This window comes from Pristis pectinata, chromosome 9, assembly GCF_009764475.1.
Source record: "Pristis pectinata isolate sPriPec2 chromosome 9, sPriPec2.1.pri, whole genome shotgun sequence".
Classification (NCBI taxonomy): domain Eukaryota; kingdom Metazoa; phylum Chordata; class Chondrichthyes; order Rhinopristiformes; family Pristidae; genus Pristis; species Pristis pectinata.
The window spans coordinates 65,414,935-65,441,769 of record NC_067413.1 but is presented as its reverse complement, the minus strand read 5'-3'; the positions used below and the strand labels follow the sequence as shown (position 1 = coordinate 65,441,769).

The 26,835-nt window shown below is 42.0% G+C and overlaps 1 protein-coding gene across 1 annotated transcript in view; it reads left to right on the top strand.

The window, feature by feature from the left end:
• Positions 1 to 26,038, top strand: part of greb1l (GREB1 like retinoic acid receptor coactivator) — a 207,538-nt gene extending 181,500 nt beyond the window's left edge. Inside the window, exons 29-34 of the mRNA XM_052023073.1 lie at positions 1,801 to 1,966; positions 3,148 to 3,375; positions 5,792 to 5,933; positions 12,820 to 13,020; positions 13,745 to 13,883; positions 19,893 to 26,038. Coding sequence (XP_051879033.1) covers positions 1,801 to 1,966; positions 3,148 to 3,375; positions 5,792 to 5,933; positions 12,820 to 13,020; positions 13,745 to 13,883; positions 19,893 to 20,056 — 1,040 coding nt within the window. The 3' untranslated portion in view covers positions 20,057 to 26,038. The remainder of the gene's footprint in view (positions 1 to 1,800; positions 1,967 to 3,147; positions 3,376 to 5,791; positions 5,934 to 12,819; positions 13,021 to 13,744; positions 13,884 to 19,892) is intronic.
• Positions 26,039 to 26,835: the final 797 nt, after the last annotated feature.

Here is a 26,835-nt window from a genome sequence, read left to right as displayed (position 1 = left end):
GTTCTTTGAGGAGGTGACGAGGAAGATTGATGAGGGTAGTGCGGTGGATGTGGTCTATATGGATTTTAGTAAGGCGTTTGATAAGGTTCCTCATGGTAGGCTTCTTCAGAAGGTCAGAGGCCAAGGGATCCAGGGAAGCTTGGCTGTGTGGATTAGGAATTGTCTTGCCTGTAGAAAGCAGAGGGTTGTGGTGGAAGGAGTTCCTTCGGATTGGAGGGCAGTGACTAGTGGTGTCCCACAGGGATTGGTTCTGGGACCTCTACTTCTTGTGACATTTATAGATGACTTAGATGAGGGGGTGGAAGGCTGGGTTAGTAAGTTTGTGGATGACACTAAGATCGGCGGTGTTGTGGATAGTGTGGAGGACTGTCAGAGTTTACAGAAGGATATTGATGGGATGCAGAGCTGGGCTGAGAAGTGGCAGATGGAGTTCAATCTGGAGAAGTGTGAGGTGGTACACTTTGGAAGGACAAACTCCAGGGCAGAGTACAGGGTAAATGGCGAGGTACTTGGCAGTGTAGAGGAGCAGAGGGATCTGGGGGTTCATATTCACAGTTCACTGAAAGTTGCCTCACAGGTGGATAGAGCAGTTAAGAAGGCCTATGGGATGTTAGCTTTCATAAGTCGTGGGATTGAGTTTAAGAGCCGCGAAGTGATGATGCAGCTTTACAAAACTCTAGTTAGACCACACTTAGAGTACTGTGTTCAGTTCTGGTCGCCACATTATAGGAAGGATGTGGAGGCATTGGAGAGGGTGCGGAAGAGATTTACCAGGATGCTGCCTGGATTAGAGCGTATTGAATATGAGGAAAGGCTTAAGGTGCTAGAGCTTTATTCACTGGAAAGGAGGAGGATGAGAGGAGACATGATAGAGGTATATAAAATATTGAGAGGAATAGATAGTCAGTGCCTCCTTCCCAGGGCACCAATACTCAAGACGAGAGGGCATGGCTTTAAGGTTATGGGTGGGAGGTTCAGGGGAGATGTCAGGGGGAGGTTTTACACCCAGAGAGTGGTTGGTGCATGGAATGCACTGCCTGGGGTGGTGGTGGAGGCAGATACATTGGACAGGTTCAAGAGTTTGTTGGATAGGCATATAGAGGAATGTGAGATAGAGGGATATGCGGGAGGAAAGGGTTAGATAGTGTGAGGGTGGTTTGATGGACAGCATAACATGGTGGGCCGAAGGGCCTGTTTTGTGCTGTATGGTTCTATGGTAAGCAAGCAAATATTCATTTACCTTGTAAATTAAATTATTCCTTGTCTTTCTTATACCTCATGCACTTTGAGATGACCCATTGTTAAAAAAGGCAACATGAAGGCCCTTTTGAAAGTTTTTATGATCATAAAAGCAGTGAGACTGTTGCCCATTATGCATTTAGTATTGACCGGAGCTACCTCTTACTTTGTTTTTTTCTGAGTTTTTCCCCTTTTTATTGTTGACTGGTTATCACTTTTGCAATGGCATCTTCCTTTATTCGGCAGCATCATTGAAGAGAGAAACAAAAGTTAACATATCACATTAATGGCCTCTAACCTGGTCTCTACTGATAATGTTTAATCAAATAATGAGGGCTTAACAAGTATAATTAATAGCAATCACAGGCTGTGAATTTGAATTGATATGAGTGTGCAGCTAAATTTCTTTAAAAATGACTTTTCACCTAAAATCTTATTCAATATTCTTTTCCTCTTTAAAAATGACTTTTCACCTAAAATCTTATTCAATATTCTTTTCCTCTGGACTTGTAGAGAACAGTGACATTATGTATTGAGTAATGACATGTGTGACCCCTTCAGGTGCTGCCCACTTTCTGATCAAAGAGCTTTCATACCACAACTTAGAGTTGGAAAGAAATCGCCAAGAAGAGATAGGTGTCAAGCGGCAGTGCGTGTGGCCATTTATACTTGTCATGGATGACTCTTGTGTCCTTTGGAATGTTCACAATGTGCAGGAATTGAGCAGGTGAGAAAGGTGAATGCAGCACTGTTTGCATGACTGCATACAATTTTTGAGGGGCTGTGATTGATCTCAAGCTGTGCAAGTGTCCCTCAAGTCAGCAATTACCTGGTACCTTAGAAACTTCTGCAGTCTGTTGTTATGTTGCTCGCTACTCTCCTACTTACGTTTAACTGATCAATGCCTTTGTTCTCCTTCGCTGAACAAATAAATTTGCTCACACAGATGTTTTTTCTCTTGCTGGGAGATGTTTATCTCTTTGTTTGACATTGCTTAGATTAGCAATCACAAAATAAAAATTAATAACTAAGATTTGAAAATAAATAATACATCAGGTAAGCAGAGGACAGTTTTTAAAAATGCCTTTTGGATTAATAACCTTGGCTGAATCAGCATCTTACTTTGGTCTTTGCTACAGTGTTAGTCACATATGGTAGGTTTTTTATTACAAAATTATGCCTGTCGAATCAGTTAGGAAACTGAAGTTAAATATCCTAACATTACTATTTTGAATTGTGTGTCTGTGCAATATAAGGCTGTAGTATCAACAATTCCTGAGGCAAGCACATTAAAACCAGATCCCTAATGAAGTTGACTCAGTAATTTGCCTCCAACCCTACTTCACAAGAGCATCCTTTCAGTGCATCATTTAGTGTTTTCTTCTCCAACACCAACCCTGGCAGCAGTGTCAAGTTCATGCAGTACTGGAGGTAGTTTTGTGCCATTGCCCCATGTTCATTGGGAGCTTGGTCATGGTTGTCCAAACTTATTAAATTTATTGCCATCACGACAGCCAAGCAGAGAGTCTTTCATCCTTATGGCTTGTTTTGAATTGATGCCAGGACTTGGTAATGAAAGGTCAGTGTGTAATAAAATATTGCATTTTCCTACAATTTATACAGACCTAAAGGTGTTATAGTAAACTTGTAACATTCGCAGGAAGACTAAAAGATTTGCAAATATATAATCTGCCTCTTGGTTCCCTCTGAAATACCTAAAAGGTAGTTTAAGTACATTTAGTAATTAATTAGTTAAAATGTAGTTGCTTTTACACAGACAAATAATGCAGACACTTTGTGCTGACGAGGTAGTCCAGAGATAAAACTTAAATGATTTTTGTGCAGCATCTGTTATGGTGTTAGGAATATGCATGAGTGAAGTAATTAACCAATATTTCTGTTAAATAGTGAAACAAAAGAACCTACAGTTTCCACAAAGAATGTTTCCTTAAAGTTCGTAATGCAGCACATTGAAGCCACACCAAAGATTACTCATTATGCACTCTGTGGGATTCAAAAGTGGAGCAGCAAACTGAATGCTGGAAAACTGAGGACACCATTCTCTCGCTGCCACATACATGACTTTATATTCCTCAATGTCGATCTGACACAAAATGTACAGTATGATCTGAACAGGTAAGTTTTGCTCAATGAGCAAAGGTAAAACAAAATTTGCAACTGCTTACCTACTCATTAAAAGCCCAGGAGGATAGGTGGTCCATTCATTAGGTTTTATTCAAAACTGCAAAATCGGGAAGGAATTGGCAGTGTGAGACTGGATGATTTTTCTTTTGTGATTTCATCTGTAAACTATTGACACTGGCAGAGAGTTGCAGCCTGCTAGCCAGGTTACCACTGGCTGAGGAGAGACTGGGAATTAAACCTGAAGCCTACAGTTTGATGATAATTTTATACTACATTGTCTGGATCCACTGGGGTATAGGTAACTGCAGCTGTTTGACATTTTGGAAGCAATGTAAGAAAGTTCCCAATACATCATTCTGGATAAAAAAATGGAAATTGCTTGAAAAAATATCAGCAAGACTGTCTGAAGAAAGAAGCAGAGTTAATGTCTCAGATGCATGTCACATTAGAATTTAAGATGGCTTTTGTTATCTCTTTTGCATCTGCCACATGAAATGTAAAAAAAGTGAATACTTTTTACTGCATAAAGTATAAGTAATTTTCATAAAAATAGAGAATTTCATAATTCTGCTTTTTAGTTAGATACTGTCTGGTCTGTATTCCAGCTCCAGTTACCCATCTTTGAAATCCATCCCATGATAGCCTTACTTGCATTTGTCACTCCCAGCAGTGAAAATTTCAATAAATTATAGAAGTTCACAGCCTCCCAAGGGCTGAGATGAGGGATGGATGAGTTTTAGATTGTCATTCACTTTGCAGTCCTGAACTGTCTGGAATCAGGTTTGAAATGTTTATGCCTTGTTGTAAATTCCTGAATACAATCCAACATCATGCAACCTGTCCATTAAACCTTGATATCATACTGGTGAATCTGCCAATTTAATTTTGCTGACTTTGATATTCAAATCTGAATGCAGTTGCAGTCTCACCACATCTCATCATGACAGGGGAATCACTTCCTTGCTTTTAAATTCAAGAACTCTTGAGATATAGAACTACATTCCATTAGCAGTATTGATATTTACTGTATGAATGCACCAGTTTTTAGTGATTAGTGATAGCTAAATACCTTTGCTCCTCACAGCTCTTATTCAGTCACCACTAGCGAAGTATTATGCCTTGTTTCTACGTTGTACAATGAAATAAAGATGGTTTGTTTTTCTGGTAGCATTGCAAATGGCAAAGAATCTTTTCAACTTAAAATTATTTTAAGTGTCAGTTCAATAGCTTGGTTATTCTTTAGGTTTGCACCAGATTTTTTTTTAAATGAAGTATATTGTGTGTGCATCCTTCTAGATTAGACATTCCTAATGACTGTTCACAGCACCTCATTTTCTGTCTTAGAACCTTGCAGCCTAACGGCATGAATATTGAATTCTCCCACCTTAGGTAATCCTCTTTCCCCCACCCCCCCCCCCCCACCACCATTCCTCTCTTCTTCCCTTTCCTAGTCCTTTTGTTTCCTCTCACTTCTTACCTCTGACCCACCACCTCCCCCGCACCTGCCTATCACTATCTCTTACCTGCATCTACCTATCACCACTCTGTGTCTGCCCTGCCTCCCCTCTTTTGTCCATCTATCACTGCTCTGCTTTTCCCTCCTATATATTGGGCTTCCCCTTTTCCTATCTTCAGTCCTGAAGAAGGGTCCTGATCTGAAACGTTGACCGCCTGCTTTTCTCCAGAGGCTGCCTGGCCTGCTAAATTCCTCCAGCATCATAGTGTTTTTCATCTAGATTCCAGCATCTGCAGTCTCTCTAGTATTACTGTTCTTACTATCTTGTTCTTCAGCGTTACGTCAGTACCTCTGAGGTTTTGCATCTAGTGCTAAAGCTGTTTTTTATTTAAATTATGTTGTTACATCAGCAAAATTTCTGCTTTTAAAACTTCAGCTCTTAATAGGCATGGCTTGTTCATTCACTGATCTTCCAGAGATTATGTAATTCTCTTTGTAAAACAGTGATAATCTCATTGTTGCAGCTGCACACAGAAAGTGGTGGCATCACCATGCCAATGTAATCCATCTGCAGGCAAACTATAATGATTTCTGAAATCCAATCTCTTGCACTATAACTTCAGCATTGTTTAAGTACATCTGGTGAAGAGAAAGACGCCAATTTAACCTTTACTTAAAAAGTCTGATATTTTGGGGGCTGGGGGTCCCTATTATGTACAACTGCCTCATAGCCAGATGATCTTGTCATTTTATTCTGGAATTGGCTATCAGAAAGACATAGACAGGAATAAAGGTTAAAAGATAACATTGTCATCACTTTATCCAAGTAATTGAAGCCCTTTATCTTATTAGTGAGAAACATTATTTACACAGTACATCAGTTTTTATCCCTCTGCAAAACTTCAATTGTGAATAAAAATATGAGGAATTAAAACTTCCTTGTTCCAACAGATATACCTGTGAAGATATTGACTTCAACCTACGGACAAATAGTAGTGGTTTACTCCTTTGTCGTTTCAATCACTTCAGTCTCATGAAGAAATGCATTCAGGTTGGAGGACACAAAGATTTTGTTATAAAGCCTAAAATTATGGTAAGGAATATTATGAGATCATCAATTTTGTGAAGATAGTCTTAATCCCAAACAAAAATGCATTTCACTTAATATTGAACCTGTCTGAGAGGTTACAAGATCTAGCCTCCATGTAAAAGGAAAAAAAAAATCATGTTTTTAAAATCTCCCACAATTAAAAAGAAAGATTGAAGGAGACGCCACCTGTCTAACAGTTTATTCTTAGTTCTAGAATAGCTGGGCAGCAGTAATTAATATTTATCACGCATTAAATGTATATGTAGACTAAATGTAAGGGCTTAACTTTTTGTTATGAGCTTCTGCCTTGCAAATACTGCAGTTTCTCACTGGTCGCTATTTCAATGATGAAGCAGCAGTGAGATATCCTTTTCATGAAGCTAATGATAGAGTAGGGTAATTTGGATATCTGGGTTTAACTGAATGTCCACCAATTGAATGTATTATGCAGTCTGCACATTATAACAGCTGGTGTCGTTGTCACCATATTTTGACAGCAAGTTCTGGCCCATTCACTCTAAGTTCTAAAATTAATTCAGGTTTGAGATGAGTTCTCAATTATTTTGTATATGCTACTCCACTGGGAATGTGGAAAATATGTAAAAAGTGTGTAAGGCAAACTAGATGAAAGTAATCAAGTCATTTTGGGATAAGTTACTACACTCTATAAACATAAGGCATATATAAATCCAGTGTGACAATGTAGTTCTGCACTGAGGGAGAATGGCAGCTTTCAGATGAGACATTAAACCAGGATCCTGTCTGCTGGTTCCACTGCATTATCTTGAACACGAGAAGGGTATTAAGCTCCAATGCCCTGACTGGTGTTAATTCCTGAACCAGTATAGTTGAAAAGTTAATTTGATCATTATCACATTCTGGTTTGACAGAACTTGCTTCACATATATTGACTGTTGTGTTCCCTACATTGTAACGGTGAGTATTCCTTAAAAATTGTCCTTAATTGGCTGTAAAGTTTTTTGGGACATCTTGAGATAGTAAATGATGCAATATTAAAGGAACTCTTCTTTGTCTTCATATTAATGAGATTTCTATTTTTAATTGATTGACTCATTAACTCATAATCATAAGTTGCATATTGATCCCATTTTGGCTCTTAAGGTTACTTCTGCTGCTGTGGAGTCACAATCTGGAGGGATTCTGATAATCTATTAATGGTTATTGCTGTTAAAAATTCTTAATATAATTAGCTTTCATTGTATTTAAAATCATCTTGGATATAGGAAAATTGTTTTGTTTGGACTACTTTCATGTTTCTCATTTAGACCAGCAATGGAGAACTGGGAATAGGCCATCTGATGGAACACAGTTGAATACTAATCATTTCAAAACTCAGAATTCAAGTTGCAACATTTTGAAAAGTGTTATACTTACATGATGAATTGACTTTTTAATTCACAAAGGATGACCCATATTAACAACATGCATTTCCTTCTACTGATGAGACAAATATTTGAATTCAGTTGAAACTGGTGGAATTCTAATGTCTTCTTTCTCCATTTTTGGATAAAAAAAGACCTTGAAAGAAATAAATGTTAGCATTTCCCCCAACTTAGTGGGTGTGAACCAGCCATATAAAGCTTTGCAAATTATCAGTCTGTACCAAGAATCCATTAAAATGCTTTGTCTTCTGAGGATGAAATTGAGACATATCATCGGAGGAAGATAGAGGGTGCTCTGCTTGATTCTGGTCATAGAAATGCTGAGTTCCCAGACTGTAACACCAGCAGAGCACATTGCAGAACTGCTGTGAGGGAGATGTGCATTAGGAGACAGGTTTTGTTCCAGGTTCTTCTGAAGCTGTTATGTCATCGTTAGAGAACTAATATGTTCATGATTGGGAAGTTTGGACATCTCAGACTGCTGAAAATTGGAAAAGCAGCAAAGCAATGTGCATGCTAGAAATATAGGATTGAAAATAAAGGGAGGTTTCGTGGTTGCAGGAATCGTTTACTAAACCTAGTTAAGATATTTTTGGTTAGATGTAAATGTGGACCAGGCTGGCAGTGTATGCTTTAGCCTTGATTCAGCAATTTGTTAACTACTTTGACCATGCTTTTTCTGGTCTTTGTCTTAGGGACCACAGATGATAGTCGTCTTGGGTGAATCGTTCATTTCTCTCTTCCAGGAAAAGTGCTTGTGATGATGTGCAAGCCTCTTTGCCACCACCTCATGTCTGTCCATTAGTCATCAAATGGGCTTTGGGAGCTGCCATGTCCATTGACTCCAATTCGCCCATTGACATTTGCTTCACTTTTTGCATGCAACTTGTTTCCTCCCACAAAACTTAGAAAATCCGAAATTAGTTTGCAAAATATGCCCACAGTTTATAAGGACCAGTGGCATTTATGTCCCTTCCTCACCCTCTGTGACCACTTACCTTAGGACCAATCCCTTTAATTCTGAACAGCAGCCTTTAGACAGTGTGCTTCAGATTCTACAGACTTCCCAGTAGGACATCTTGTCTTCCAGGTGCCAGCTTTGGAGGAACATTTTATTTTAGCTAATTACAATTATGTAAGCCTTCTTACCTTTCCTTTAACCTCATTGAAAAAATATTCTAGTCCAACAAAAATACATTTTTCTAAGTACCAACTAGCTGTGGAGAAAATTATTTAATAATATGTAAATGGCACTGAAAATACTTAATATTGTAATACAAGGCTGCACTCTAATGGCTGACAGAAATTTTGAATGTCAGCTACCTTTCAGATACTTCAGCACATTTAATTAGTGAACTCTTCACATATTGTCATTAGAGATAATCATTTATTGCAACTAAAATCCACAGTTTTTGTAATTAAATCACTTAGCCTTGGTTATTTCAGCTATATACAGTGGCATGCAAAAGTTTGGGCACCCCTGGTCAAAATTTCTGTTACTGTGAATAGTGCCCTCCCACATTCCAAAAGCGTGTGGGTTGGTAGGTTAATTGACCACTGTAAGTTGCCCATAGTGTGTTGGTGAGTGATAGAACTAAGAAGAGTTAACAGGAAAGTGGGGAGAGAATGAAATATTCGTGAGGGAATGGGAATGCTCTGTGAGCGGGCATAGACCTCATTCTATGTCTTATGGCAATATGGGGAATAAATAATCAACACTCTCTTCCTACTGATCTTCCAACAACCTGGCTTCAGTCCTAGTTGGCATATTGTGGTGTGCATAATAAAGCGAGTAAAAGATGACCTGATTTCCAAAAGGCATAAAGTTAAAGACGACACATTTCTTTAATATTTTAAGCAAGATTACTTTTTTATTTCCATCTTTTACAGTTTCAAAATAACAAAAAAGGAAAAGGGCCCGAAGCAAAAGTTTGGGCACCCTGCGTGGTCAGTACTTAGTAACACCCCCTTTGGCAAGTATCACAGCTTGGAAACGCTTTCTGTAGCCAGCTAAGAATCTTTCAATTCTTGTTTGGGGGATTTTTGCCCATTTTTCCTTGCAAAAGGCTTCTAGTTCTGTGAGATTCTTGGGCCGTCTTGCATACACTGCTCTTTTAAGGTCTATCCACAGATTTTCGATGATTTTTAGGTCGGGAGACTGTGAGGGCCATGACAAAACCTTTAGCTTGTGCCTCTTGAGGTGGTCCACTGTGGATTTTGAGGTGTGTTTAGGATTGTTATCCTTTTGTAGAAGCCATCCTCTTTTCATCTTCAGCTTTTTTACAGACGGTGAGATGTTTGCTTCCAGAATTTGCTGGTATTTAATTGAATTCATTCTTCCCTCTACCAGTGAAACATTCCCCGTGCCACTGGCTGCAACACAAGCCCAAAGCATGATCGATCCACCCCCGTGCTTAACAGTTGGAGAGGTGTTCTTTTCATGAAATTCTTCACCGTTTTTTCTCCAAACATACCTTTGCTCATTGCGGCCAAAATGTTCTATTTTAACTTCATCAGTCCACAGGACTTGTTTCAAAAATTTAAAAAAAAATTATTTACAGCGTGGTAACAGGCCCTTCCGGCCCAACGAGTCCGCGCTGCCCATTTTAAACCCCAAATTAACCTACCCGTACATCTTTAGAATGTGGGAGGAAACCGGAGCACCCAGAGGAAACCCACGCAGACACGGGAGAACGCACAAACTCCTTACAGACAGCGACAAGAATTGACCCCCGATCGCTGGCACTGTAATAGCGTTGCGCTAACTGCTACACTACCAAAATGCATCAGGCTTGTTTAGATGTTCCTTTGCAAACTTCTGATGCTGAATTTTGTGGTGAGGATGCAGGAGTGTTTGGAGAAAAAAGGGTGCAGAATTTCATGAAAAGAACACCTCTCCAACTGTTAAGCACAGGGGTGGATTGATCATACTTTGGGCTTGTGTTGCAGCCAGCAGCACGGGGAACATTTCACTGGTAGAGGGAAGAATGAATTCAATTAAATACCAGCAAATTCTGGAAGCAAACATCACACCGTCTGTAAAAAAGCTGAAGATGAAAAGAGGATGGCGTCTACAACAGGATAACAATCCTAAACACACCTCAAAATCCACAGTGGACCACCTCAAGAGGCACAAGCTGAAGATTTTGCCATGGCCCTCACAGTCTCCCGACCTAAAAATCATAGAAAATCTGTGGATAGACCTCAAAAGAGCAGTGCATGCAAGACAGCCCAAGAATCTCACAGAACTAGAAGCCTTTTGCAAGGAAGAATGGACGAAAATCCTCCAAACAAGAATTGAAAGACTCTTAGCTGGCTACAGAAAGCGTTTCCAAGCTGTGATACTTGCCAAAGGGGGTGTTACTAAGTACTGACCATGCAGGGTGCCCAAACTTTTGCTGGGGCCCTTTTCCTTTTTTGTTATTTTGAAACTGTAAAAGATGGAAATAAAGAAATCTTGCTTAAAATATTAAAGAAATGTGTCATCTTTAACTTTATGCCTTTTGGAAATCAGCTCATCTTTTACTCGCTTAGCTATTCACAATAACAGAAATTTTGACCAGGGGTGCCCAAACTTTTGCATGCCACTGTATACAATTGACCATGTGCTTACCGTAGAGTGAAGCACAATAATAACCATTTCCAAGTCTCTTTCTTCCACTCCAGAAATTCGATCAGTTACTTCCAAACATGAGTCATGCTTGCACATCTTATGTGATTTCAGCAGTAAATATGCATCATCACTCCCAGGCAGTGCTCCTTTTGGAGCACTGTGGCTAAAGTTAGACTAAGTTGTCCTGGGAGTCTGAAGGACAACTATGTCTTCATCACTGCACTGGCTGGACTGGGACATTCACAAGGTAATTTTCATCCTTCTGCTCCTCCCTTACCATAACCACAGTACCAAACCTCCCACCCACAGCCCCCACCAACTCCTTGGTCAGCCCAGATCCTGAATTCCCAATCCTCCAATTGCTGACCCCCAGCCAGTAATTTCTGTGTCACTGATGGAGGCTGTGTCATCAGATCCTTTTGCTGGTCATCATCTGGCCCCAGACCCTGATCAGATCTGCAGGCAGTACAGTGGTGCAGCTAATTGAACTCCTACCTCACAGTTCACTGACCCAGTTTCAATATAGACCTCAGGTGCAGTCTGTGTGGAGCTTCCATGTTCTTGGTGTGTAGACATGGGTTTCCTCAGGGCATTCAGGTGCCTTCCCACATTCCAAAAGCGTGTGGGTTGGTAGGTTAATTGACCACTGTAAGTTGCCCGTAGTGTGTTGGTGAGTGATAGAACTAGGGAGAGTTAACAGGAAAGTGGGGAGAGAATGAAATATTCGTGAGGGAATGGGAATGCTCTGTGAGTGGGCATAGTCCTCATTCTATGTCTTATGGCAATATGGGGAATAAACAATCAACACTCTCTTCCTACTGATCTTCCAACAGCCTGGCTTCAGTCCCGGTTGGCATATTGTTGTTTGCATAATAAAACTGTGATTGGCATGCTGCTGCCACAGCCATTGAGTGTGCCCAGTGGGATACCACAGGGTTTTCAAATTAAAACAAAGAGTTCTAGTGTTACTCAGTAGTTCAGGCAGCATCTGCAGAGAGAAACAGAGTTAATGCTTCAGGTCAGCAGCATCAGATGAAATCATTGAGCTGAAATGCTAACTTTGTTTCTCTCTCTGATAATGCTGCCCAACCTGCTGAATGTCCCCAGGATTTACTGTTTTAATTAGTTTTAAGTCAGAGTTTCTCAGCCTTGTTTTACTAATTTATTATTTAGAAGGTTAGGTTCTTAGATCCAATTCCAACTTCAATTCCACATTCCATTCCCGTACTGACATGTCAATCCATGGCCTCTTCTACTGCCACGTTGATGCCAGTTGCAGGTTGGAGGAACAACACCTCATATTCTGCCTTGGGAGTCTCCAACCTGATGGCCTCAACATCGATTCCTCTATTTTCCGGTAACCCCACCCCTCTTTCTTTCACCCTCCCCCCATGGCTATGGCTCCCTTCCTCTGCCGTGATAACCTGCCCATCTCCTCTCCTCCCCCCCCCATCCTTCATTCCATGGGCCACTACCCTCTCCTACTGGATTCCTCCTTCTTCAGGCCTTGGCCTTATCACCTCTCAGCTTATTACATCTTCTCCCCCTCCCCTATCCACTACCTCCCCCTCTCACCTGAACTCACCTATCCGCTGCCTGCGTGTGCTCCTCTCCCTCCCCCCACTTTCTTATTCTGGCTTCTGCCCTCTTTCTTTCCAGTCCTGATGAAGTGTCTTGGCCCAAAATGTCGACTGTTTATTTCCCTCCATGGATGCTGCCTGACCTGCTGGACTCCTCCAGCACTTTTTGTGCATTGCTCTTAGATCCAAAGATGTCTTTTGTGCTATGGGGAATGCAGGATGATCAGTGACATCCTTACATCAGCCTGTTTCTTTACCTGACCTGTTCATTGATAGCTTTTTTTTACCCATAGGTGAGCGAAAGCCTCAATATGATTTCAGCCTCACAGTATGTCTGTGCTCCAGACAGTGAAAGCACAATGCTGGCTGCTCCTGCCCAGTTTCTCCTGGAGAAATTCCTGCAACACACTAGTTACAAACTCTTTCCGAAAGCTGTACACAACAGTAAGAATCCGGTGCTGTCCATTGACTGTTACATGAACCTGGGTCCTGAGGTGAGCTGTTGCTGAAATAGATTACTGCAATGAACTAGAATGTTGCCCATCCATAGTCTTAAATTTTAATCCACTGTATTAGTAACATTTATTCAGGATACTTCACTAATTGGTCTTGACAGGAGAGAATGTTAAACGGTTATAGAATGGTAAAAGTACATTCTGAATGAACTAACAAAACAATAAATTGGCTTAAAATTCTCTTGTCTAGCAAGGCATTTTTATGTGCTATGTGAATTAATATGATCAAACCCAGATTGTGCAGATCAAAAGCAAGGTTTATTCCTGGATATTCAATCCAGGTCCTCAATGTGTATGGCATGTGTAAGCATAGAAGCTGTTGGGCAATGCATGGTGACATCAGTTGCCAAGCAACATTTGATTGACAGCTGTATGAACTCAAATTACTTAATTTAATGCAAGTTTCATCTGTCTTGGTACCTTTTCATTTAGTTTCTTAACATAGTTACTTTTTTAGTACACTTTTATAATAATATGTGGTTTAGTTGCACAGTCAGTTTCTAATCACTATTTTAGTATTCCTATAAACATCTGTATGACAAGTCATTTTGATGACAGGTTTATTATTTTTATGAAAATCTTAAGCTGAAAAGTATAATGGAAAGATATCTAATTAGCCCTGGGTAAGAAGCAAGGAACAGATATATTTGACATTTTTCTCAAGTTGTATGTATTGAACTTTGCTTTTCTTTACCATGCTCAGATTTCTGTGTGTTACGTAAGTTCGCGACCTCACTCAATTAACATAAAATCTGAGGAGGTGTTGTTCAGTGGACTTCTACTCTACCTCTGTGACTCATTTGTTGTTGCTGACTTCCTCAAGAAATTCATGTTTCTTAAAGGTAAAGGAGCACCAATTCTCCATTTATGTGTTGTTACCTATGTCTGATGGCTAGGGAATTGATATTTAGTTTTATTTGTTTCAATATGATGATTTTCCTTGTATCTCACCTAGAATGTCCAGACACAGCACCATGTGGAAACAATCTACAACATCTTGGAAATAGGCATTGAGTTAGGAATTGTTGGCATGGCAATTATGGCACATAGAAATGTGTTCTAAAAAGGCACAGGGCAGGGAACCCTTGCTCGTCTATTCCAGGACTGCAAAAAGGTGATTTTTGTATACACATGTCACAAAAGGTATTTTGGGCACAAGTGGCATGATTCCCAGGCCTTTTGCATGGTCATGGACAGTAATTGTATGTAATTCAGGAGTTGCATGAAATGTCCCAATTAACTTGTGTAATATTCCACCAATCTTGTAGGAGTCTAAAAGCACAGTTTTCAACAGAAACATTGCTGTAGTTGGTGGGGTTGAATCATTTGATGTGCTCAGATTTGTGAAACATGCAGGACCAGGCATGTTGCTTCTCTAATGCACAACCAGTCATAGTGGTGACAGAGCTGGACGGCAGGGAAAAGGATCAGAGCAGTGGCTCCCTCTTGTCCTCCAGAGAGAGAGCGAGAGAGAGAGAGCACAAGTGCTTGTTTAATGTAGATATACAAGGCCATCACTCTATCACTGGATTGAAGAAAAATTTATGATTGTCCTGCATGGCACTCACCAACAAAAGCTCAGATTTGGACTGTGAGTTCTTCGATTAAGACCTGCTCTCCTGCTTGAGGCCCACACTGCTTCCCATGTGTTGCATGCAGATTAATATCATTGCTGCACGCAAGATGCCTCCATGGATAAGGCACGTCAAGAACACACAAGTACTCAGTTCAAATTCCCTTTCAGTATTTTTTTGCACTTGAAAGTTCCATGATGAATTTTGCACGTCATGGCATCTTGAGTGTAAAATCACACACTAAATGTTTGAATTTCTAGGCCAGTGAATCCTGGTCACCCTTGTTAGTTGGAGCAGCAGCAAAGTTGATTACTGCTTTTCTGGTTGGCATTAAAGATAATCATCTGCTGCAGTATAGTAACAAATTGCTAATATAATGGATAGAAAATTGCATTAAATATTAATGCATGATAACTGTTGAAAAAAATTGCTGGAAAGATATTGTTACTGCTGTATGCACCCACTGGATTCTGCAGTGTCACATTTCTATAAATCCAGAAAACATGCTGCAGGTTTTTGCCAGAGCTTTATGTTGCACTTTGCCTGTCCTACAGTCATTTGATTATTGACCCTATTGTGGCGACTCACCGTTTAGTCGGGCAAACCGGCTCGGCAGTCGGGTCGCGCGGCGTCGGAGCGACGAGGCCCAAGATGGCGGCGGGCCTCGTCTTTCCGAGCGACGGGGAGAACCCGCACGCGGGAAAGTCTTGATGACGTAGTACTTACGTCATTGCCGGTTGCATTGGGCGGGAACAGTCTCCCTTAAAGGGCCCGCGCAAGGCGGGAAAATAAACCAGTTCTTGTTTGGCAATCCTCCGACTAGTGTCTTGTTTTATTTCGCGGTAGCAACCGCTACATTGGTGACCCCGACGGTCCAAACGGCTTTTGGACCTGCGCAATGGACGACAGCGCAGCAGCCAACGCAGTGGCCCTCAAGCTGCCCACCTTTTGGACACTTCGGCCCAGTGTCTGGTTTGACCAGGCCGAAGCGCAATTCCACCTTCGGCAGATCACCTCCGACTCCACGAAGTACTACCATGTGGTTAGCTCTCTGGACCAAGAGACAGCCGCCCAGGTTGGAGACTTCATCCAGTCGCCTCCGGAGGAAGATAAGTACCCGGCTTTCAAAGACCTTTTGATTAGGACCTTCGGCCTCTCCCATCGTGAACGCGCCGCCCGCCTGCTTCATCTGGATGGCCTGGGGGACAGATCCCCATCTGCCCTAATGAATGAGATGCTGGCATTGGCCGAGGGACACAAGCCATGCCTGATGTTCGCACAGGCCTTCCTCGAACAGCTCCCCGATGACATCCACTTGTTGTTAGCTGACGCCGACTTCAGCGACCCCCGTGAGGTGGCTGCCCGGGCAGATGTCCTGTGGAGGGCCAAGCGCGAGAGCGGTTCGTCCGTCAGTCAAATCACCAGGCCGTGAGCCCAACGCCCGCCTCGCCCGGCCCCAGCAACCGAGCAGCCACACCCCAGGAATGCAGACGACGACACGGGTGACCAGCTGTGCTTCTACCATCAGAGGTGGGGTGCGGAGGCCCATCGATGCCGCCCACCCTGCAAGTTTCAGGGAAACGCCAGGGCCAGTCGCCGCTGATGGCTACGGCGGCTGGCCACCGACAGAGCCTCCTCTTCGTTCAGGACAAGAAATCTGGACGGCGTTTCCTCGTTGGTACTGGAGCAGAGGTCAGTATTTTGCCCCCGACCGGCCGCGACACTCGTGACAGGCCACCAGGTCCTCTACTCAATGCCGCCAACGGTACAACGATACGGTCTTTCGGCACCCGTACACTTCAATTACAATTTGGCAGCAGCCGTTTTACCTGGACCTTTACCCTTGCCACCGTCGCCCGACCACTCCTAGGAGCCGATTTCCTTCGGGCCCTCAACCTGTTAGTCGACCTGTGAAGGAAGCGGTTAGTCCACTCTAGCACTTTCCAGACCTATCCCCTGGGAGAAATCAGCCCACCAGCCCCGCGCCTGGACTCTGTTTCCCTTTCTGGTGACGATTTCGCCAAGCTCCTAGCCGAATTCCCATCAATTTTGACACCTTCGTTTACAAATTCTAGGCCCAAACACGGGGTACGACACCACATCATTACTACAGGGCCACCCCTTCATGCCCGAGCACGACGATTACCTCCAGACAAGCTCCGCCTGGCAAAGGAAGAGTTCCGTCACATGGAGGAGCCGGGGATTGTTCGCAGGTCAGACAGCCCCTGGGCCTCCCCCCTGCACATGGTCCCCAAAGCCACCAGAGGGTGGAGGCCCTGCGGCGACTACCGCAGGCTGAATGACGCCACCACCCCAGACCGCTATCCCATCCCTCACATCCAGGACTTCGCAGCGAAGTTACACAGGGCCCGCATCTTTTCCAAAGTGGACCTTGTTAGGGGATACCATCAAATCCCGGTCCATCCGGATGACGTCCCCAAAACTGCGATTATCACCCCATTCGGCCTGTTCGAATTCCTTCAGATGCCGTTCGGCCTTAAGAACGCCGCGCAGACCTTCCAGCGGCTGATGGACGCGGTAGGCCGAGACCTGGACTTCGTGTTCGTTTACTTAGATGACATACTGATCGCCAGCTGTAACCGCCAGGAACACCTTTCCCACCTCAGCCAGCTCTATTCCCGCCTCCGCGATTTCGGCCTCACGATCAACCCGTCCAAGTGCCAATTCGGACTTGACTCTATCGATTTCCTCGGCCACAAAATCACCAGCGACGGGGCAACACCCCTACCCGCCAAGGTGGACGCTATCCGCCATTTTGCCCGCCCTGACACAGTCAAAGGCCTACAGGAATTCCTTGGGATGGTCAACTTTTACCATCGGTTCATCCCTGCAGCAGCCCGTATCATGCGCCCTCTGTTCTCACTGATGGCTGGTAAGGGCAAGGACATCACCTGGACTGACGAGGCTGTGGCTGCTTTCGTTAAGGCCAAAGACGCCCTGGCAGACGTCATGATGCTTGTACACCCTAGGACTGACGTCCCAACCGCCCTCACGGTAGACATGTCCAACACCGCGGTGGGTGGGGTACTGGAACAGCTACTCGAAGGCTGCTGGCGACCCTTGGCATTTTTCAGCAAGCACCTTAGACCACCCGAACTGAAATACAGCGCTTTTGATCGGGAACTTCTAGCGCTGTATCTGGCGGTCCAGCATTTCCGATACTTTCTAGAAGGCAGGCCTTTCACCGCTTTCACCGATCATAAGCCTTTGTCCTTTGCCTTCTCCAAAGTCTCCGATCCCTGGTCAGCTCGTCAGCAGAGACATTTATCCTACATTTCCGAATTCACAACTGACATCCAACATGTCTCCGGAAAGGATAATGTCGTTGCTGATGCACTTTCCCGACCGACCATCCACAACCTATCCTTGGGCGTCGACTACACGGCCCTAGCTGACGCACAGCAGGCCGACGACGAACTGCCCAGCTACAGAACCGCAGTCTTGGGCCTGCAGCTCCGAGATTTCTTGGTTGGTCCAGGTCAGCGGACCCTACTTTGCGACGTTGCGACTGGTCAGCCCCGCCCTATACTCCCTGCAGCCTGGCGGAGACGCGTTTTTGACTCGGTACATGGGTTGGCGCACCCGTCCATCAGATCAACTGTCCGACTGGTCGCCAGCAAGTTTGTCTGGCACGGCCTGCGCAAACAGGTCAGTGAGTGGGCCAGGACTTGTCCACACTGCCAGACCTCAAAAATCCAGCAACACACCAAGGTCCCGCCACAGCAGTTTGAGCCTACTTGTAGGAGGTTCGACCACATACACGTCGACCTTGTGGGCCCTCTGCCGGTTTCAAGAGGAGCCCGGTATCTCCTTACCATCGTGGACCGGTTCATGAGGTGGCCTGAGGCAACCCCCCTGACTGACATCACGACTGATTCCTGCACCCAGGCGCTGCTCACAACTTGGGTCTCACGTTTTGGTGTTCCGGCCCACATCACTTCAGACAGAGGCACCCAATTCACTTCCAGTCTCTGGGCTGCATTAGCGAACCTGCTAGGGACGCAGCTGCACACCACCACGGCCTACCATCCTCAATCAAACGGGTTGGTGGAACGTTTTCACCGCCATTTGAAATCAGCCTTGATGGCCTGCTTGAAGGGTCCTAACTGGGTTGACGAGCTGCCCTGGGTCCTGCTCGGCATACGCACTGCCCCCAAAGAAGACCTCCACACTTCGTCAGCTGAGCTTGTGTACGGGGCGCCCCTAGTTGTCCCCGGGGATTTCATACCTGCCCTCCGGGACCAAGGGGAACAACCCCCAGCAGTCCTACAAAGACTGCGCGAGAAGCTTGGCAGCTTGGCCCCGATTCCCACCTCACGGCACGGTCAAGCCCCATCCTGCCAGCCCAAAGAACTACGGGACTGTAAGTTTGTTTTCGTTCGCAGGGGCACACCTCGGGCGCCGTTGCAACGACCATATGAGGGACCGTTCCGAGTCATAAGGAATAATGGATCCACCTTTATTTTGGACGTTGGCGGCAGGGAACAGGTTTTCACGACGGACCGCCTCAAACTGGCCCATTTGGATCTGCAACAACCTGTCAAGGTTGCAACGCCGCGACACAGAGACCGGCCCCCTCAGCGGCAGCTGGCACAGCCCGCGGACCTTGGGGACTGTATCGCCGGTTCTGGGGGTGGTAGTGTGGCGACTCATCGTTTAGTCGGGCGAACCGGCTCGGCAGTCGGGTCGCGTGGTGTCGGAGCGACGAGGCCCAAGATGGCGGCGGGCCTCGTCTTTCTGAGCGACGGGGAGAACCCGCGCGCGGGAAAGTCTTGATGACGTAGTACTTACGTCATTGCCGGTCGCATTGGGCGGGAACATTCTCCCTTAAAGGGCCCGTGCAAGGCGGGAAAATAAACCAGTTCTTGTTTGGCAATCCTCCGACTAGCGTCTTGTTTTATTTTGCGGTAGCAACCGCTACACTATCTTTCCAAGCTAGAACTGTGCAACTTTTCAGTTGACTTTTTGATCACTTCTGGCCACTGGTCAGTTCAGTTACTGTCACAACTGCATATTTAATCAATGTGACTTACAGTTTATTTCTCTCTTGTATTGCCTGATTGTTGGAATGTATTCAGATGGCAGATAGATTGCAATAACTATTAACTGTTGGCCTTTAGTTTATTGATGTGTTTAGCTTGGTGTTATAAAGTGGGAAAACAACTTGCATAACGTGAGATTATCTAATTTGGAAAATTGAAATAATGCATTTTGGTGAAATAATAAATTGATATGATTTTGTATTTGCAATTAAAGCTGCCACACTTTGTGTGATTTGTCAAGACCGAAGTTCATTACGTCAAACTATCGTCCGTCTAGAATTGGAAGATGAATGGCAGTTCCGCCTGCGTGACGAGTTTCAGACAGCCAACAGCAGTGATGATAAACCACTTTATTTTCTCACTGGAAGGCATATTTAAGTTCACTTCAGATGACAAGAAATAGCAGGCGAAGGTGATGGGTGGCACAAGTATGATAGAGCACAATCTATAATTCCAGGAGAAGGGTGAAGTGGCACATCTGAGTAGAAACAAAATTGGTAATTTTTTGGTTACCTGACCAAGGTCACTTTATCAACCATTTACATCAGAACAGGGACAGTGTGCTCAGTGTGTAAGAAGGATCTATAACCCAAGATCAGTTTCTTCGGTAACTCCAGAAGGGAGTTTAGTGTGCGATATGCAAGAAAAATGGCATTACATACAGCATGATATAATGGAGCTATTCAACGTTGCAGAAAAAGGCAGTGTGAGCTGCAGAATGTATTTTTTTCTTTAGAACCAGTCAAACCTATAATTCCAAAACATGTCAAAAATAGACCTGGATCAAAAAATAAAGTGAACTACTGTCAACAGAAAGACTTCTCTGAAGGAACGGAACAGAAGCAGTGGAGCAAAAGCAATTGAAGTTTGTACATTGAGATTCTCCAATGTCACTATTCTTACTGTACATAATTACAGTTAAGCTCAGGGTTTTGCAAATAGGTGACAAGGGAGAAGAGTTGTCCATAATCATATCACATACTAACTATTCCTGTTTTTTTGTGTGGGTTTTGTAGTGTATGTTTTCACGCTTATTTGGAGTAGTTCCTAACCTGGCAATTTTTTTAAGCAAGCTCTCATTATCTTTTAGACATTTTAATCTAAATACTAGGGGAAATGCAAAGTGTAGTTACATGATGCTTTCAGTGGGACGATTGCTGATTTTTTTTTAATGGCAATATATCCAGAAACATTTTCCCACCATAGACATTACAGGCCTTTGTTAATCTTTAATTTCACATCACCTAATTGTCTGTCTTGTCTCATGTATCTGTATCACACAAGTAGGTGCATGCTTGTATTTACACTCACATCGTTGTGTTCATTAGTTCCTGTTTTCATACAACTGATTACCCTCAGGCATTGAATCCGATTTTGGAAAGTAGAATACGCGGACTTGACTCTCAAAGCCACTACTGTTAAAGATGGTTTAAATTTAATGGTGGATGATGGAGACCATGTGCTTTTTGGTTTTCTTATGTATGGTATATGTGAAAAGAGTAAATGTGAACAAATATCACACATCTAATGATTTCTTGATTTGTGCCTGTAATGTATTTTTTTATTTTTTTTATTTTTAAAGAGATAACCCGTGGGGAAAACAAATGTAACATTGGTTTAGTTGTAATTCTTTTACTGAGCTACTTCATAACTTTTTGACCTTTTTTTTATATATATACACATCTACAGCAGTCTGTTTGCAAGGAATGCAATGATAAGCTCAGTGGTAACTAAAAAAGGTGTAAAAAATAGTAATTGTATAAAAATGTGAAATTATCCTAGCCCCTACCCTAGCATCCTTCCCCAGTCAACAGGATTTTAAAATTATAATGTAAAGTTGGTCTTATAGTCTTTCTAAAGATGTGATTATTTGGCCTGCAACCACTTTTGATCCAAGTTTGAAAAAAAAATTGACAAATGGAGAAAAATAAAATCCTGTTTTAAGGACATTTTTCAGTTGTAATTTAAGATTGAACTTCAGGCTGAACAGCCACAGGCCTGTCAACAGCAATGTATCTGTGATCTGATATCAAATGTGAGCATGGGAATTGCAAATGAATGAACATACATTCTTTTGTTTGCCTTCTCACTAATAACTAAATCAAACTATTACTGTAAATACTAATTAAAAATGAACAAGATTCATCTTTTATCTTACAGGGTAGTTCTCTTCCTCCCCAACTCCACTCCTCCCTGTGCTTGCACTGTACACAATTTTCAGAACAATAACAGTGGGTGAATAAACCCTCTATTCACCCACTGTTATGCGAGCTTTATACAAAAGGGGCTTATGGGTTTTAAAGGTATCCCAGGATATTATTGTGAGATGAATTATGGAAACATGAAGGGCAAGTCTTATTGTCACAGATCTCAGGTAGCTTTGTATCACATGAATGTATTGCAGAAGTTCAAATTCCACTGACAGGATCGAGTGCCACGTTTTGCATACTATGATCTAGACTAGAAGTAGCTAAATAAAATTATAGACCTCTCCATCCTGGTATTAATTTGTATGCCTCTTTCTCAATCTGTCACATTCCATTTAATCAGTACATTTTGCTGTGATTGGAATTCTGCTGTAGCATTACACCCAGTCCTGTCAATGAACTTTGTGCATTTTTATGACTGAATGTACGCTGTTAGTTGCAACGCCATTCTAAATGTACTTTTAAATTTTAGTGCTCAAGAAAAATGCACCTGCATTTTCTCTACTCCTCACACCATGAAAATACTACACCAAGTAATTGAAAGACTGGAAACTCAAAATTCAGGCTGGAGTGATAACTTTCAGTTCTAGGTCCCCTGCAAAATTGTTCCCACAGTCTGCGACTGTTTTCTCAGCCAAGGTAATTTTGTACAATTTGTAGTGGATATGAAACATGCAAAATAATGCATTTTACACATGACACAGCCAAATTGGAATGTGTTTCAGGCAACTAATCAGTGTGGAGTGTATTTTTCTATTTTCCTTTCATTTACATTTATATTGAACGTGTATTGGCTAATTTCCAACAATGGATTATCTCCACAAAACTGTTCTATGCCACAGACTGCAGCCCCTGTCTCTGTTACTTTAATTCTGAATAAAATGTAAGAGATCTGTGTAACACCAAAGATTACACTCTTTAATTATAGAGTCAGCAGCATTTAGTCATACAGCATGGAAACAGGCCCTTTGGCCCGATTCATCCATGCTGAGTGAGGTGCCCACTAATGCTAATCCCATTCTCCTGCATTTGGCCCATATCCCCCTATTCCTTTCCTATCCATGTACCTGTCCAAATTCTTAAACACTATGATTATACCTACCTCTACCACCTCCTCTGACAGCTTGTTCCATATATGCACCACCCTATGTGTGGAAAAACTTGTCCCTCAGATCTCCTTTAAATACTTCTCCTCTCACCTCAAACCTATGTCCTCTAGTTTTTGTCAGACTCCCCCTACCCTTGGTAAAAGGTCATCTACCCTATTTATGCCCTTCATAATTTTATAAACTTATACAAGGTCACCTCTCAGCCTTCTGTACTCCAGAGAACAATCCCAGCCTATCCTGTCTCTCCTTATAACTAATACCCTCCATTCCAGGGAACACCCAGTGAATCTCTTATGCACTTTCTCTACTGCAACAGCATAGTTCCTGTAGTGTGGCAACCAGAATCATATGCAATAGCTGTGGTCTAACCAATGCCTTGTACAGCTGCAATATGTCCCAACTCAATTCCCCTGCATATGAAGGCAAGCAAGCTAAATACCTTCTTCACTACCCCATCCACTAGTGTCACCATTTTCAGAGAGCTATGAACTTGCATCCCTCTATTCTATCACCAAGCCAATTTTCAATTATTTGCTAATTGCTGGATCCCACGTGCCTCAACTTTCTGGACCAGCCTACTATGTGGAACCTTGTCAAAAGCTTTGCTAAAAGTCCATGTTTACCACCTTGTCTTCATCAATTTTCTTAATAACTTCTTCAAAAATCTCAAATCAGATTGGAGAGGCAGGATTTCCCATGCATAAAACCGTGCTAACTCCCCCCTAATCAGGCCCTGCCTTTCTAAGTGATCATAAATCCCATCCGTAAGAATTATTTTCCAATAGTTTCCCTACTATGCAAGACTCACAGGCCTTCTTGAATATGGGAACATTAGCTACCCTTTCGGACCTCACCCGCGGCTAAAGATGCAAAAAAATCTCCATAAGTGCCCCAGCAGTCTCCTTCCTTGCTTCCCTTAACACACTAGGATAGATCCATCCTTCCCATTTCTTACAAAGTGTCAGAAATAAGATCCAATAACTTTGGTGCTTAATACAAGGGCAGTTAGCTATTATATTTTTACTTTGGTGCTTAATACAAGGGCAGTTCGCTATTAGTGGCCTTATCTACCTGGTACACACTATAAATATAGAGAGTGCAGCAGCCACACCAGTGCAGGAGATTCGGTTTCCATGGCAATAACCTGGTGCACTGACAGAAGGCTGTGCAAACCTGGATTTGTGAATTATTTTTCCATTGCAACGGTGCCCCATAACACTTCCACATGCTAGGGGCAATGATGAAAAGACAATCATTTGCATGCTTTAGTATGGTCAGATTTTGTAGGAGTTTTGAAATGTACAAAGTGGTTTGAATTGTAATTCTGTAGATAAACCATACAAATCAACAGTCATAAATAGATCAATGAAATAGGCTTCTCTCTCTCAAACATATATTTTCCAATATGGCTCCTGCATCTCATCCCCAAATTAGGAAAGATATATGACAGCAAGATTTTGTTGGCTTTAGACTTGTACCACATCCTTGAGGAAAGTATTTTTCACAATTGATCAGATTTATCAAACCACATTGGAGTTACTTATCTTGAGATCAAACCAATATGCTGTCCATTCATGCACAATAATACCTTTCTCAAAACACTTTTGGATGCAGCTAAATAACTAAGTATTATTTGCACAAGGAGTGCCATTTAAAACCATTAATCTGTTCTTTACAATTTGCTTCTATTCATGCTACTCGGCAACTCAAAACCCAAATAGTGAAATTGATATTTCAGGAGAATATCATCCAAAAAGTTTTCAACAACACTCCAGCTTCCAAACATTGAGCTTTTTAGTAACCCTTTTAAGAAGCATCAGCACCAAGTATCTTTTGGCCACTTCAGGCAACACCAGTTGGCCATCACGAGAGAGGTTAAAGTGTATTTAAACAAGTTTTAAGTATCTAGTTCAGTGATCTTTTTAACATGACACCCACATTAAAGACCATGGTGTGATTTATCTGCATCCAAGCATTTTTACCCTTAGCAGATTCACTGTAATGAAGTATATATTCAATGTCAAGTTCTTACATAAAAATCATAATTGATACATTGATTATATAATGGTCAACTTGTGGCAGTCATTGATTAGAGAAAGATTACATTGCACTATTGAAACCTCACCTGAGCAGAACAGCAGTTTTACACTTGCTCATTTTACTGCATTAATAGTCACTCGTCTTTGTTATCCCAGCTTGAGGTCTCCAACCCACATCCTTATCTCTATGGAATGGTTTTGTACTTTCCCAAGTCCTCTAAAATAGATTGGGATTTGACGTAAATATTACAATTGAGGATTTCCAGACAGGGTTGCTTCCCCTCTCTGTCCATCTTACCACTGTTCAAATGCCATTGTACCTTAACACCATCTTACAGCCGACATCTGTCTTAGTGTCTTGAATAACAAAAGCATCATGTTACCACAGTAGAGAATACATGCAAAAATCACATCTTCCTTCAGGATCAACAATTACCATATTTCTTTATATTAGTTGAGCAGAGCTATATTGAGTATTACAGATACAAATATGAAAACACACATTTGAAGAACTAGTGCAAGTTGGAAAGAAAAGTCCCACTCCAGCCTGAATATTCATTTTAGGCAACCTATTAATTTTCCCAGTTCATTTCAATATTTTACTTAATACTGTGTAGGATAGCTACATTCAAAAATAGCAGTACTGCACCTGAAGGTGAGTATTTTTTGTTGCATGTAAACAAGTAGTTGATTTAATATAAAATCTAGTATTAGACAAGCTCTAGAATATGAACGACTTAACTGTGAAGTTTAAATTATGCAATGGCTTTTGGTAACTCAATAGGATGTTTTATCTAATTGCTGCTTATCTTTATTAATTCTGATTTTAATTACTTTTTGGATCCCTAAATATGGTGAATTTTGTTTTGCTAACCAAATCTACCTCAAGTTTCAACATTTGTACAATGTTTATGTTAAATTGTCTTACTGAAATCGTGGTTCCAGTTTGTTTTGAATGTGTTAGTTTACTTTGAATGTATTAAATTACATTTAAACTGGAAAAAATTGTTGAAATAATTTCTTTAGATATTTTTCATGTAATTATCTGGCAGTTTGCAAAACACATCCCTCGTATACAAGAGTGGTCCTTTTTGGAAACAAAAATCCAGTAGCATATCAATTAGGTATTCAAAATCAAAGACCATCTTGCATTTATAATTGATTAAAGGACCAAATTATTTCAAGGGCTCTTTACATAACAGAGAAATGGACAACTGAGCAAGAAGAAAAATTAGAAATTGTTTTCGGGGGGGGGGGGGGCAGGGGGGTTAAAAGGGAAGAAGTTGAATTTCTTTGTTCTCCTTTTCTCCCTGGCTGTAATAGTCAAAAGTTTAAAGAAACCCCTTTCGTGAATAAAGGGATAAAATTACAATGGCAGAACAAGTGCTGGCTGAGGAAATTCACCTTGAATTGAAGATCAGTAAATTTAGTTAAATGATTGTTAGTGAGTACAATTTTTTAAAAATATAATGACTTTAAAAATGGGCTTGCATTTTTAGTTGAAAGCTTTGATTTCCAGATTTTAAGGTCCATTAGTTAAGTAGGACTATTCATTGACAACTTGAGTATGGTCTGTAATATGCTTTTAACTGAAGATTCAATTTTATATCGCTGGAGTTCCATCTGTGCAAGTTAAGATGGTTGATTAAAATATTACTATTTACTATTTTTAAATGCAATTAGATACTATTTTTTAGAGTAAACAAATTAAAGATATGCTTGAAGCAAAAAGGAAAAAGCAGCAGCAGATATCAACCACAACAATGTCAACCACCACTGCACTATTGTCTACAAGGCCCAAA